At 54.0% G+C, this 13,369-nt stretch overlaps 1 protein-coding gene across 2 annotated transcripts in view; it reads right to left on the bottom strand.

The window, feature by feature from the left end:
- Positions 1-13,369, bottom strand: part of IGF2R (insulin like growth factor 2 receptor) — a 97,171-nt gene that overhangs the window by 12,163 nt on the left and 71,639 nt on the right. For both annotated transcript variants that reach the window (XM_073894181.1, XM_025866430.2), the window contains exons 31-41: positions 12,807-12,997; positions 11,118-11,244; positions 10,255-10,374; positions 9,704-9,960; positions 9,176-9,394; positions 7,264-7,413; positions 4,590-4,751; positions 3,247-3,454; positions 2,744-2,890; positions 1,551-1,785; positions 654-790 (exon numbers count right to left, since the gene is read on the bottom strand). In XM_073894181.1, the coding sequence (XP_073750282.1) occupies positions 654-790; positions 1,551-1,785; positions 2,744-2,890; positions 3,247-3,454; positions 4,590-4,751; positions 7,264-7,413; positions 9,176-9,394; positions 9,704-9,960; positions 10,255-10,374; positions 11,118-11,244; positions 12,807-12,997 (1,953 nt within the window). The remainder of the gene's footprint in view (positions 1-653; positions 791-1,550; positions 1,786-2,743; positions 2,891-3,246; positions 3,455-4,589; positions 4,752-7,263; positions 7,414-9,175; positions 9,395-9,703; positions 9,961-10,254; positions 10,375-11,117; positions 11,245-12,806; positions 12,998-13,369) is intronic.

The following is a 13,369-nucleotide window of genomic DNA, read 5'->3' as shown; positions in this document are numbered from 1 at the left end:
AGGTCATGATCTCAGAGTCGTGAGATGGAGCCCCGCGTCGGGCTCCGCACTGGGCATGGAGCCTGCTAAAGATTCTCTTTCTCCTTCTCCCTCTCCCCGTCCCTGCCAAACTCATGCTCGCGCGTACTCTCGCTCTCTCTCAAATAAATAATGAAAGATAGAATCTTTCACTCAGCAACCAATTGCAAGATTTTCTACTAACACTATTAAAAAGAGTTTCTATATTTTCTAAATTGTTAAGACATTACAAAAACAGACCCCTGAATTATCTTTACCAAGTTCTTACGTAACTGTTCAGCTTTCCTGAATAACTGCTGGTGCGTATAATATGCAGACTCTGGCACTCAACCCAGAGCTGGAGCAAGGATTCAGAGGAATCTTAACCACTGCGACCCTCTCAGTGTAGAAGTACGTTCCCAGGAGAGGTGACCCCTCTACACACACCTGCTAGGACCTGCCATCTCTGGGAATACAAAGTGGTACTTATTCTAATGTTCCAGGAATTACCAAAGTGCTTGAGAAACAGAAGGAATGGTATCTGGCAGTTTCAACTCAAGCCAGTGCTGACCCTTCTGGCCATATTAGGACGCCCTCACCTTCCCAACTCCAATGCAACACCTGCAAGCATGCACGACAAGGAGCCAGGGCCTTACCTAGGACATCCAGCTTCTGTGTGTGAACAAGCCCCAAGACCTGGACGACACCAGATGCACTCTTTTTGCAAATGCTGGCTCTGTCAGAGCAGTCGAGAGGCCCTTTGTATATTTTCTGACAGAGATTTATATAGTACCTGTGAAATAACACAAAGAGATAGAGGGGCAGGGTGCAAGGTCAGTCCGCCCTACACACGGGCTGCAGCTCTCTGTCCCTCGCTTTCAGAAATAGGAATCGTGTTGACAACCAAGTGTTCCACAGCACCTCTGAATGCAGCACCGAAACAGATTTTTCTAATAAAGGCCCCAGGAGTAGCTGGTTACTGAAAAAGGGAGCATGGCACCCAGGCAAGTGGGGGTGAACCCTGAGACGGTGTGGTTTAGAAGGGCTGGTGAGCTGGGACCTGCAGCGGCTCCAATCCTAGCGAGCTGCTGACCTTAGGACCGAAGGCCTCCAAGTCCACACCCCCACCCCACGCTGAGGCCTTCCCGCTCTGAGGGCCCCTGGCAGAGACACGGAGCGGCCGCCGCAGGCCACGAACCTCAGACCCACACAGGGGTGGGTGCCAAAGAGCTGAGAAAATCAACGCACACCCCTGACACACACCCAGCAGCAGACAGAAGCCCCTCACAAGCACAATACTCATCGAGACTCATTCTATCACATGCGGATCGCCAGCTCCTGGTTCCAAAGGCTCCCCCTCTCTGTCCACCTCTGCCTTCAAACCCAGCCCCGGGCACCAGGTCCGGCACCCGTGAGGGGCTCTTGAGCCACTGCAAGCACCGGGTTTACGTGGCAGCCCCAGTTCTGCAGGGACACAGAAGCGGACTGCCAAGAGCCCACCACCATCAGGCCCGAGAGAAAGACACGGCTGGCACGTGGTGACAGGTACTCACGAGACTCCTTCATGGACAAAGAACCAAGACCCGGTGAGTGAAGACAACAGTCGTAAGTCGTAAGTTTTGTGCTTCTGGATGAATTTGCACTCCATCTTCTTTGGAGGGCAGACAACTTTTGTTTTCCACTCAAATGTCACCTCACAGCCACGAACTTCACTGAAGACCTGTGGCCTCCCGATATCGGCCTCCTCGTCGCACTTGAAGATAATTGCAGACATCCGGTGGCTGTTTGCTGGGGAGCAGCACACAGAAAACTCAGACGGCAGCCTGGCCCCCTGCCGGCCCCTCACGTCCCCCACCCCCCGCGCACCCCGCTGCGCTCAGCACCAGCGCCTCCACCCGCCGCTGCCCCCGCGCCCCCGCCAGAGCTGGGCCGTCTCCTTCACGTGTCCCACGACCCGAAACAGACCAAGGCCCCTCAGGGCCCTGTGTCTGCCTCTTCCTGTGCTTCATGACCCCACGGCACTAGCTCAATCCCCCGTGGGCGGGTAGTCAACACTTGGTTACATGTGAATGAGGACAAGAAACAAAAACAGCAAGAGGTACGCGTAATTACCTAAAAATGTGAGTACCATCCACCAGACCAGGAGAAAGATCCTGTCATAATAAGCCTCAAAACAAAACTATAACAGGCCCCTGTAAATTTAACACTTAGAATTTCTTTATCTCCTCTCGCTCCCTGATCATTTACAAGAATTAAATCGTTTTTTGTATAGCTCCTCATCCCGCCCCTTGAGCACTCACACCTGTCTGTGCCGCCCGTGAGCGGCCCAGCTCAGCCTGAAGCCCCGGGCCTGCCCCGTGCCCGCCGCACGGCTGAGAGCCGGCGGGTGAGCCCACCGCTCTTCCTGCCGACGCAGGCCGCGACCAGCTGGACTCTGCACAGGCGCGAGTGGCCATCAGCGGCGCCGGCACGAGGACACACACCGCCCGAGGTAGGGAATGGGCCCCGCTGACCACCTGGCACTGGCCTGTCAGCCCTGCCCTACTTCAGTCTATGTACCCAGGGACGTAACACATCCCATGGAGCCATTTGAGTTGTCCTCTCTTTATGGGAAACAAGCCTGACAGGGAAAAACGACACGCGACAGAATGAACTTGGACAGCACAGAGGTCTGAGCACAAAGCCAGCCCGGGGAAGACGCCGGCTCCGCGGCAGCCCGAGCCAGGACGCGTGCCCCGCTACGTACAGTGTCTGCAGAAGCCCCACTCGCGGTCCCTGTCGTAGTTGGCCGTGGTGGAGCACCAAAGCCTTGCCCTGCCCTCCACAACACACTCCTCGTAGCTCTTCCCATTGAATGTGAAGGGGAACACACAGGGGTCACCTTCCTCAGTTTCTGGAAAAAAGAAAAACATCCGCGTGACCTGATTACCAGGACGACCTCAGCTGGGCTTTCCCTGCCGGGCACGATCACCTGAAAACGCTCAAAAGGATCCCTTATGGAAGCCACCACCCTAAGCCGACATCAGGACCGCAAGCCTCTGGGTCCCAACATGACAAGCGGCTCACAGACCAGCACGAGCCCGAGGCCTGAGCACTCACACTCAGGGCTGTGTGGGTGGAACGCCGTGTGGTCCAAGCCAGGTGTCCACATTCACAGCATCTGGAGCTCCAGGCCTCAGTTTCCTCCTGTGGCCGGGTCTAACACCACACTCCCCACAACATAAAACACACCCTGCTACAAAGATTTACCTGGAGGACAATTATCTCCGTTGGCATAACTTAAAATGACAGCTTCATCCTGGTGCCTGTAATCCAGTCTCATTGATGCCAGCCGCCCAAAAGATGCCCCCTTGCTCCTGGAAAGCAGGCAGACACCTCCGTCCTTACAGCCTCCTTCATCCAGGCCTGCCGCCGCGGTGCACACCCCTACGCTGTAGGTGCGTGAGTCTCGAGTCACCTGGACACACGAGAACACGCGTGGGTGTCGGTGGGTCTCCAGGTGGGGGGAGAGCCGTCGCTCGAGCCGGAAAGCAGGGGCCGCCTGGGGGCTGTGCACACGTGCCTCAGTGCTCCCTTCCTTCTCTCCACTCCTGACCTTCCTCCAGAGGGCAATGCCTGACCCCCCATCTGGGCATGTCCCTCCGTCCACCCCCAGGCCCCTGGCAGGGAGCTGGCTGTGAGACCTGGGGCTGCTCCTCCGCCTTCCTGAAGCCCGGGTTCCCCACCTGTGACACAGGAGTGCTGAGGACGGAGCTGAGGAGTGGGGAGCAGACACAGCATCGCCGAGCACGTGCCTTGCCTTCCTTGCTGGCCCCACCCTCTGCAGGCTCACACCTGCGGCACACCTGTCACACGTGTGCAAGGTCTCTATCACAGGAGCCAGGGCACGGGCATCGGGGCTCACTATTCCCCAGCCACCATCCCCTGGGAGGTGCTGGGATCTGGTGGGCATGGTCCAAGGTGCCTAACTCAGTAACATCTAGATCACAGGCCCCCAGGTGGAGGGTCCCCCAAGCCCCAGTGACTCAAGATGCCCGTGGCCTCATCGATATCACAAATAGCCCATGACACAAAGGCCGGATAAGCTCCACACACACACACACACACACAGAGAGATGTATCTCAAGTCAGAGGAACATCCTAGCTCCCTCCATCCATTACCTCTGTGGTCAGCAAAAGAGCTACATCTGCATCTTGAAGTCAGGTTGGAAGGAGACACAGGGGAACGACTCACAGCCTCTTCTGGGTGTACCAGACCTGGCCCTGCCCTTATGGGATACACGGTCACATGCACGTCCCCAAGCAGCCTCCTGACTTCCGTTGTATCATTTAATCCTTACAAAGCCCTATGGAGCTAAACTCTGAGCCGTGGGGCACAACTCAGGCATTAGTTGGGCCTTGTTCGCTACACAGTCTAGAATCCCCAACAAGCTGATCCTGTGTGTCCAGGGCAGAGACTAAGCCCATTACCCCTCTGTGCACTGTGCCTCAGTGGTCACAAGTGCCCCATCACCTACAACACAAGAAGATATCACAAAGAACCCGGGCCGCTGTGCCCCCAAGATCAGCGGGCTCTAGCTGAGTGGCATTACCTTGAAGGTGCTTTTGGAAAGGCTGGACAGGTTAAAGCTGTAATGCAGCTGCTCATCCGTCAGGGAGCAGCCATCCACCTTCACTTCATCTGGACAGACCAGTGGGGTCTCCCACCCAAACACAAAGTCGCAGTCACTGGTCCTCAGCAGCATGGGAGCTCCCTGTTTGAGAGAAAACCCACATGGGTCAAGTACAGCATCCTCACACAGCTCTCCTCCCCCAGCTGGCACCAGAGAGAGACCCCCACTTCCGGGGCTGTGGCCGTGGCTGGGAGGCTGCCAGGTGCTCTGGGTGACCTGCAGCGGCCCCCCTCCAGGAGGGAGGGGCAGGGGCACCACCCCGCAAGGAACCAGGGTGGACCTGCCCACACACCTGGAGCCTCTCGCGACCTCCAGGACGTGGCCCTGCATTTAGAGACAGAGTTCCCATGTCCGCACTACCAGTTCTTTAAACGTCATGACCGAGCAGGGTGTGAAAGTGAGGCCCTGCCAAGGCAGAGGAGGGAGCTGAGTGCTCTGGGACGCTCGCCGGGAGCGTCTCCACCCCGCTGCTACAAACTGAGGCCAACCCCGGAGGCCCACACACCACCGGAGGCCCACACACCACTCGGCCAGATGGCGCGCAGGCCACCGAGCCTGCACCAGCGTGCTTATGCCCCCCTTGCTCGGCAACAGCCACAAAAACACAGACGGGCAGCTGGTCAGGAATTTCATTTTTAGTTGCTGTCGAGAATCAGTTTTTCTATAAACTTCAGTGGAAAAATATTCCCACTAAAGATAAAAACCACGGGGGAAGAAAATCTTTTTAAAATCTTTGCAACCTTGAGCGCACGTTTCGTGTGAGGTGCCTGGCATCTAAAAGCCAGTGAACACTGCTCACTTTGAACACGCCACTGCTGCCCCGAGGCTCCGTGCCCGCCCCGCGGACGGCCCACCACGTGGGGCTGGCAGTTCTCCAGCCAGGCCGTCACACGCTCTCCGTGTGGGAGGCTGAGATAATGGGCGCTCCCCGAGCGAGGTGGGTCTCCAGAAGAACCCCTCCGAAAGGTGAACTCCTACTGAACGTGGCAGCCTTTCTACAGGTTAAGCCACGCTGCCTTGGGCTGTGTGTGCCGATGGCCGCCGGGTCGACACGCTGCACAAACATGCAGACAAACATCCAAAGATAAAAGGAGTTCGCCGATCACAGCTCTGCCCCCCCCAATAACTCAGGATTACCCTGACAGCCAATGGACCGTCTGTGAACAGGGACACGTCCAAGGGCCCCGAGGTGGGGTGAGCCACTAGATGGGGAGGCCCCAGGCAGCGACGGTCTGTGTCTTCCCCTGTTGCTCCTCTCCTCGGGCTGCGGCCACATCACTTCCCACCACTGGCAGGCAGCCAGAGCTCCCTTTCCCTGACAGACCTGCTACAGGCCAACAAACCAGAAAGTCAACCTAGGGAATCCACCAGAACCGAAATCCTTTACCTGAGCTCCTAGGGCCAGATGAGCCTTACAGTTCATCATCTTTAGGATTTTAAGAGGCACATATTTCTATCACCTCTCTCTCTCTCTCACTCTCACACACACACACACACACACACACACACACACACAGTCCTATAATCAAGCACATTCATGTTCCTGCAACCAAATGTATGAATATTCTTATCAAGTGGGACAAACACCATGAGTGGCCTCCATCACTCATGTCAGAGGACTGAGTTTTCAGAGTGTTACAGATTTCAGAAGCATAGACTCCGCGCTGTGAAGCTGGGCTGCTTGGAGCAAAGAGCTCGCCAGCTGAGAAGGGGGAGTCCCAGCGGCCACTGCAGGGCTGCATGAGTCAGGTACAGCACCCAGCACCTCTGAGTCCCTGTGAAATGGGGGGACTGCACAACCCACCCATTCATCTCCTATTCACAGAGAGAACGTATGCAGAAACTCTGTGGAACAGAATGACACTCGTGATGGAAACCATGTTACTTTTAAATACACTTAGAAGTTGATAACCTCCTTAGAAGGAACATACGCAGCTCTGTTAGAGCCATTTTGATTCCGGAGAGGCCTTCTTTTGTTTGCTAACTTCTAGATTTTGGGTTATATCCTGAACAATGATAGCTGCCAAAAGTCTGAGTTCCCAGTAAGAATAAAATCACTAATGCTCTAGTTTTAAAAAAGGAAAAAGCTGACACTTCTATACGTTGGTACACGTTGAAAACTACTCCTATGCTCAAGTGTTTCACGTTTTTAAATTACAGCAAGCCTTGCTGTGCAAAGTCTGCCCCGTTAATTCAGTGTGGGCTTACTCATTGTTAAGTTAATGGTTTTAGGGGCGCCTGGGTGACTCAATCAGTTAAGCATCTACCTTCGGCTCAGGTCATGATCCCGAGGTCCTGGGATCGGCCCCGCATCAGGCTCCCTGCTCAGTGGGTGGCCTGCTTCCCCCTTCCCCCCAGCCCCGGCCCTCCCCGGCTTGTGTGCACGCTCGCTCTCTCTCATGCTCTCAAATAAATAAAATCTTTAAAAAAAACTGAATGGTTTTCAATTATTCAGTGCACCACTGATGTACCATATGATTGCATCCATTTTCAATACGGGCATCCTTACCTCGGACTCGTGCTTTCTGAGCCTGCAGCTCTGGCTCACTAAACCAGGCTCCAGCCCCCAGATTGTGAACAGGTGCACACTTACCATGCTCACACCTCTCCTACAGTGAAATGCGATCAGTGAGGTGTAGTTGAAATGCTTGTCCGCTAAGCAAGGAGTACTACTTTCAAAATTCAAGTAAACTTCATTTGCTATGGGGTTGAGTATCGGAGGTCCTGTGACTCGGCCAATATCCTAAACAAAGAAAAAAGCAAACAGCATTTCAGGGAATTGCTCCTTGGGTTGGCGAACACAGGCTAATACAGAACTGCAACAATAATACCTCACCTGTTTTGAAAATGAGTAGCATCTAAAGAAACTAGGTTAACAGCAACTCACTTGACAAATCTTGACCATAAAAGCTGCTACTCAGAAAGTTCAGTTTATCAGCAGTCATCAGTTCCGATTCTACAATTTCTAACAACAGGATTCTATTTCCAATCATGGTGAATTTTCAAAGATTCCAGGCAAGAGGTCTCTGTCCAGGCTTATCAAGAATGCTGCATGGTCTCCTATCACCTGATGGTGCACAGCGGCAGGAGCCCACGGATCTGCCCCCACGCCAGCCCGCCTCCTCACGCCCAGCACTGCCCCGTGATTACTCGGTTTCCTTGGCAGTGCCCCTCGGTACATCCTTGGGAGGGCACAGGCTTATTTCCCATGACGTTTTATGGCTCAGCACAGCATCTGATGCACACTGGCTGCTCAGTAAGTATTTCTGAGCAAATAAACCCAAGAACGAAAGAAAGACGAATGGTCAGAAGTGGTGTATGTGTGCATGAGTGAGCCACGGGGCTTTCGTTCACCACCGTGGGGCATGTTCAGGCTATGATGGCTCAACACCTGCTCCAAGCAGGGAACTGGCTACCGTTTTTAAAATCTGAAAAAGGACAGCCAGGCAGGAAAATACAGCAGATCTGACCTCTCAGAAAGGGACTCACATCCAGGGTCCCAACCTGCACGGTCAGAGAGGATGGCACTGAAGAGCTTCCTACTAAGATGTGGTTCACCCAGGGCCTTGGCTCCTCATGGAGCTAGGACTTTGTGAGACTCATATCATAGCCAATTTCCCCACCCGCTCCCAACATTTCTCTCTACCGATGCTGCAGATAATACCCATTTTTAAAAGGACATCTCCAAGGACACCTGGGTGGCTCCGTCAATTAAGCATCTGCCTTCAGTTCAGGTCATGATCCCAGGGTCCTGGGATCGGGCCTCAAGTCTGCACGGCGGGGAGTCTGCTTCTCCCTCTCTGCCCCTCCCCCCCACTCATGCGTACTACAAGTGTGCTCGCTCTCTAATAAAACCTTAGAAAAAAGGACATCTCCGTATCTTATGACAAGACTGTGTAAAGCCTACAGATAGAAATATAAAAATAGACCCTTTTGAGATGCATCTCAAATAATAAGGCACAGCAAAGATCTGATAAAACATGAAGATAACTCATGAAAACAATTTTCAAAGAGCCAAAGCCATACTAAAAAGAGCTAGGAGTCCTAAACTTTTAAGGCACAGTATCCAGCAATTAGCAGATCTGCTCTTGCCCCTGAAGGACTCATTTACCAAAGAAAGTGATGGTATCTCCCAAGCACGTTCTTTACCCAAGACATGCATTTCAAAGAAAGAAATCAAGTTCTTACCAGTTCTTTCTTGCCACTTTACATATAAGTTTCCTGATCAGAGTCAACCTTAAGAATCCTAACATGACACCCTATTCACACGTGTTCACATTTTCTTCCACAACTCAGAGACCTCCTGGTTGCCATCATTAGCTGATGGCTCAGTGCACAAATCCTCAACGTTAATCTTCCCCAGCTGGACCCAGGACACACGCAGCCCCAGATCCTTTCACCTTCCTATCTGCTGGAGTAACCCTCCACTGAAAGCAAGAAACACAACATGACACTTGTTAAAAATCTTGCAAAACTTGTTTCTGCCTTGTGTTTCCCATACTTACTATGGGGGGACCGTCGACAGGAACCTTGCACACAGCCGCTCCGGCGGGACAAGGTACCCCGTGCATCGGGTTCAGCGGCTGGCAGATGTTGATGTAGAAGTCAGGGCTGGTGTCAGAAGTGTCATCCTCACTCTCGTCATATGCCTCATAGCCCCCCGTGCGGTGGATGAGGGGAGACAGGTCAATAATGGAGCTTCCGTTCCTCACAGAGCACTCCGCCTGTTAGACAAGGAGGACCTCGCTGGAGTCCACAGTAACATTCTCCTCATCACCACTAAGTCACCCCAGGAGTTTAGAAGCAGCACAAAAAAAAGCACGAAAGATGGAACAACGTCCCCCAAATGCTTGGGCACTTAGACCTACTCGTTGTTGGGACCATCGTGGGTGGCTAAGCTATACTGGGTACCCTCTGGGGGGGGAGGGGGAGTAGCAGCCGACAGTGACCTGCAGGAAAGCCAGCGCAGGAACCAGGGCCCACCCGGGCATCAAGTAGGCATTTCTCAGAGGCCACACGGGCCCCAGACTCACCACCTGCTCGCAGGCCAGAGGCGTGTGCCAGGAAAAGAAGAGCGTGCATGTCTGCTTGTCGAGAGAGATGAGCATGGGCCTGTTGGTGGGCCCTGCCTCAGGCCTGCACACAAAGCTGATCACACTCTTGTAGGTCAGGCCGGATTTGGATGGACAAGGGGATCCGTCCTCATACACCAGCTGTAGGACCTGATCCACATAGGTCAGCCTCTTGTTTGCCTTGCCCACACTGATCCTGGTCTGCCCAAAGCAGGCCCCTGTACCGAACGTGAAGGGAGAGGAAAAGCACAATTACAGACTCAGATGACCAGCTTTCCGAGGACTGCTTTCTGCAGATCCAGAGCTAACGCTTGTCATTGTGAGCATCCAGTGAGGTCTCGGCAAGTGTCCTGCATCTACTATTTCATCACGTGGCCACGGGTTTCCCCTGCATGAGCGGAATGTTACAGGAGAGAAGGTGATCGACCTTCAGTTCTACTCCTCCGGACTGCGGGGGCTGGGGACAGCCCTGGGGACGGGAGAGCCCGGCGTGGCGGCCGTCATGCACTTACCCACACTGGGGGCGCAGTTTTCATTGTCGTCACAGACACTGATGTACACAAGCCCCTTCTCGCTGTATGCGGCCGTGTGCCCAGCTCTGCCGCTTAAAGAGCTCAGATCAAACAGATGTCCTGCAAGGGGGGGGAGTGGTGGACACATGGTGACGCCAGCATGCTCACACATGGACCACGCTGGCCACTGGGACTTCTGACTGCCTGCCGTGGGTCCCCCACTTGCCTTGTTCACTGACCTGGCCCTAAAAATGCTCCTGGCCAGCTAGACTGTATCATGAGGCTAGACACTCCAAGTTTATATGATGGCTCATCTTTCCTCAGAAGACAGTGGCTCATAGCATCCTCCTCCTCCCGGGGCTGGGCCACAGCAGGCCACGAGGGCCCTGGTGGGATTCAGGAGGGCCTGATGACATCCCTCCCATGGCCAACGGATGCCAGCCGCAGCCTGCTTGGTCCCCAGCACGGACGGCAGTCGAGGCCTCCCCGCTGCCCCCACATGACCACTGGACCACGGACACTGACTCTACGCAACTCTGCAAGCCTACAGCTGGTGTGACGGGCACCCTCGGAAGCAGGAGTTATGGACAGCAAGACACACAGGGAGATGGATCAATCTCTTCCCCACCGAAGGAGAAGTCCTAGTAAACAAACCTGGGTAGAGCAAGAGAGGATGCCAACATGCACACACGTGAACAAAATGCTACTGCCAAGGGTGTCTTGCTCCTCAGCTTCAAGTTAGGTACCTCAGTATGGGGGGGAGGGGGTTGGTGACCGGCAGTGTCCTCACTGTGGGGGGGGGGGGGTTAGTGACTGGCAGTGTCCTCACTGTGGGGGGGCTGGCGACTGGCAGCGTCCCTCACCTGTGGCAGGGTTGGTGACTTGGCAGTTGTCGTGCACATTGCTCCTCACAGGACAGGCAGCTGGTGTGGGCCAGGAGAAGGTGTACGCACAGTCTTCCACCGCACTGATGAACATGGGCCTGGAATTCTACGAGCAAAGGACAGAGTGTTGCCAATGGGGTACAATTTCTACGAAACGTCAGCTTCCATCAAGTGGGAGCTTCTCTGCAATACCACGTGGAATTTTTGTCAGTGTCTTTATGGACTGAGGGCAGACTTGGAAAAGCAAAGGGTCAAGATCTTCCTGGGATTGCACTAAGGCCTTAACACATGCAAGGTGAGGCCGACTCAGAGCCAGAAATCCACTTGGGGAATCATGGGAGATTTTCCTACAGCTACACCTAGGCAAGACAGGCAGGGGACAGGGTGAGGAAGTGGCTCAAAGGCTCTGATGAGTCAGGAAAGAGGAAACAGCTGATAACGGTCTAAAAGCAAAGGAACTCAAATCTGTTATTAGAGACAAAACAAAAAGCCCCACCCAGAGAACTCATCATTTACTCTACAATCCTCCACTTGCACTGGCTACATGCGCTCTGTAGGGCCCCACGCTTCCTGTCCACCACGGAGCTGCTAAGACTGGTTCAGCAGTACATTCCTCTCCAGATAAACCCCTGGCAGCTTTGCCAGCCTCCTGGGCAACCCACGTCCAGAGCCCCTCACACATCACCCTCGTATTTCCTCCCACATGTCCATCAGCTCTTTCTTCTTCTACCACGAGCCTCTGCCAGCAACAGACCTGAGAGGGTGTCCAGGCCCCAGCGGCTCCTGTCTAGGCTAAGCCTCTGTACAGCTTCCTGAGGAGGAAGGCCCAGCTGCTACTCCTGCAAAGAGGGCACACCTCAGGCTCCCAGAGCTCCTCCTACCACTGCTGGCCAAACAGCTGGAGACAGTGGGCGCTCTGGCCTAGAACACAGTGTGCTGGTCCAGCCTGACTTCATTCCTAAAATTAGCTACAACCCTAATTTTTAATAGCGCAGGGGGCTTCACCTTCATCTCACACATGGAGATTTCCTGTGGGGACAAACAGTCCAGAGAGACCATTAATTCAGTCCCACACCTGCTTAGCTACACACACCAATCCCTTACAGAGAGGCATGGAGCACAGAAATGAGACCGGCCCCCATGTACCGTGCACTGACCATACACCGGCAATGTTGCCCGGCACCTCCTACTTCCTCTCTCTGTACCTCACAGCAATTTGGCAAGACGGGAACAGCTCGTGTTATTCATGGGTACACAGTTGAGCACAGTTAAGTAATCAAGCTAGGAAATAGAGAGCAGCCCTGAACCTGGTCTGTCTAACCTTCTGCTTCTCCCAAGCCGCATCCTTGAAGTCAAAGGGCAGGGTGTCAAATACCAGTTTGCTCTACAGCCTTGGGGGGGATCTTCAGGGGACCAAACTTTAAGGAGAAGCAACTAATTCTGAGACTAGAACTGCAGGTCAGGCACCCCAGGAGCCACAGAAGAGAGGGAGGTGCCCACGAGCCACAGGGCTGAGGTGGTACTGCCGGCACCTGCAGTTAGGCCACGGCGTCCGGAGCATCACATCCTCCACTCACATCCCCGGGTAAGTAAGAGCGTCACACCGGCCCTGCGATCCGAACGGGCCCAGAGCTACCCGCCGGGGGCTGAGGAAGGAGTGTCACTTACGACTTGGCTCTCGCTACAGGTGAAGCGGATGGTGGTTGACTTTTTCCGAATTTGGTCTGGACACAAGTCACCATCGACGTACTTCAGGACAGTGGCACCATCTCTCCACTGCGGCCCCTCCCTCACCCTGCCAAGGTTCACAGGCTTGGAGCTGCCCAAGAGACACGCGGCCGCTTCCGGAGGGCACGGCTCTGTGAGAGGAGACATGGTTGTTGCCTTTGCCGATTTTCCAGTCCAGAATTTATCTGGTAAGTAATGTCAGATGTGCTATATACTTGATTCTAATAGTCACTCCAAAATGTCTGCTATTTCTTTCACATGAGATGACAATGATGCCACAGGACTTCGCAGTTAGTAGGCATGGGGTGTAGGGAGAATGCAAGGCTTCACAGACTGAATTATTTCTGAACCCCAAACGTGTTGAGGCTAAAATACCTAGATAAGCCAACAGGACATTTAAAGGGCCCGCATTCAAGTACCATCTCTAAGAGTTACCGAGACCTCTGCCAATTTCCCAGTCCCCAAAATGTCTGTGCTATCTGCCCTGTGTAAAGAACTAGTTC

The sequence above is a fragment of the Callorhinus ursinus genome, unplaced genomic scaffold (genome assembly GCF_003265705.2).
Source record: "Callorhinus ursinus isolate GAN/ISIS: 27379988/994484 unplaced genomic scaffold, GSC_fseal_2.0 scaffold6, whole genome shotgun sequence".
NCBI lineage: Eukaryota > Metazoa > Chordata > Mammalia > Carnivora > Otariidae > Callorhinus > Callorhinus ursinus.
Note: the sequence above shows the minus strand (reverse complement) of the source record. Positions and strands in the feature narration are given on the sequence as shown.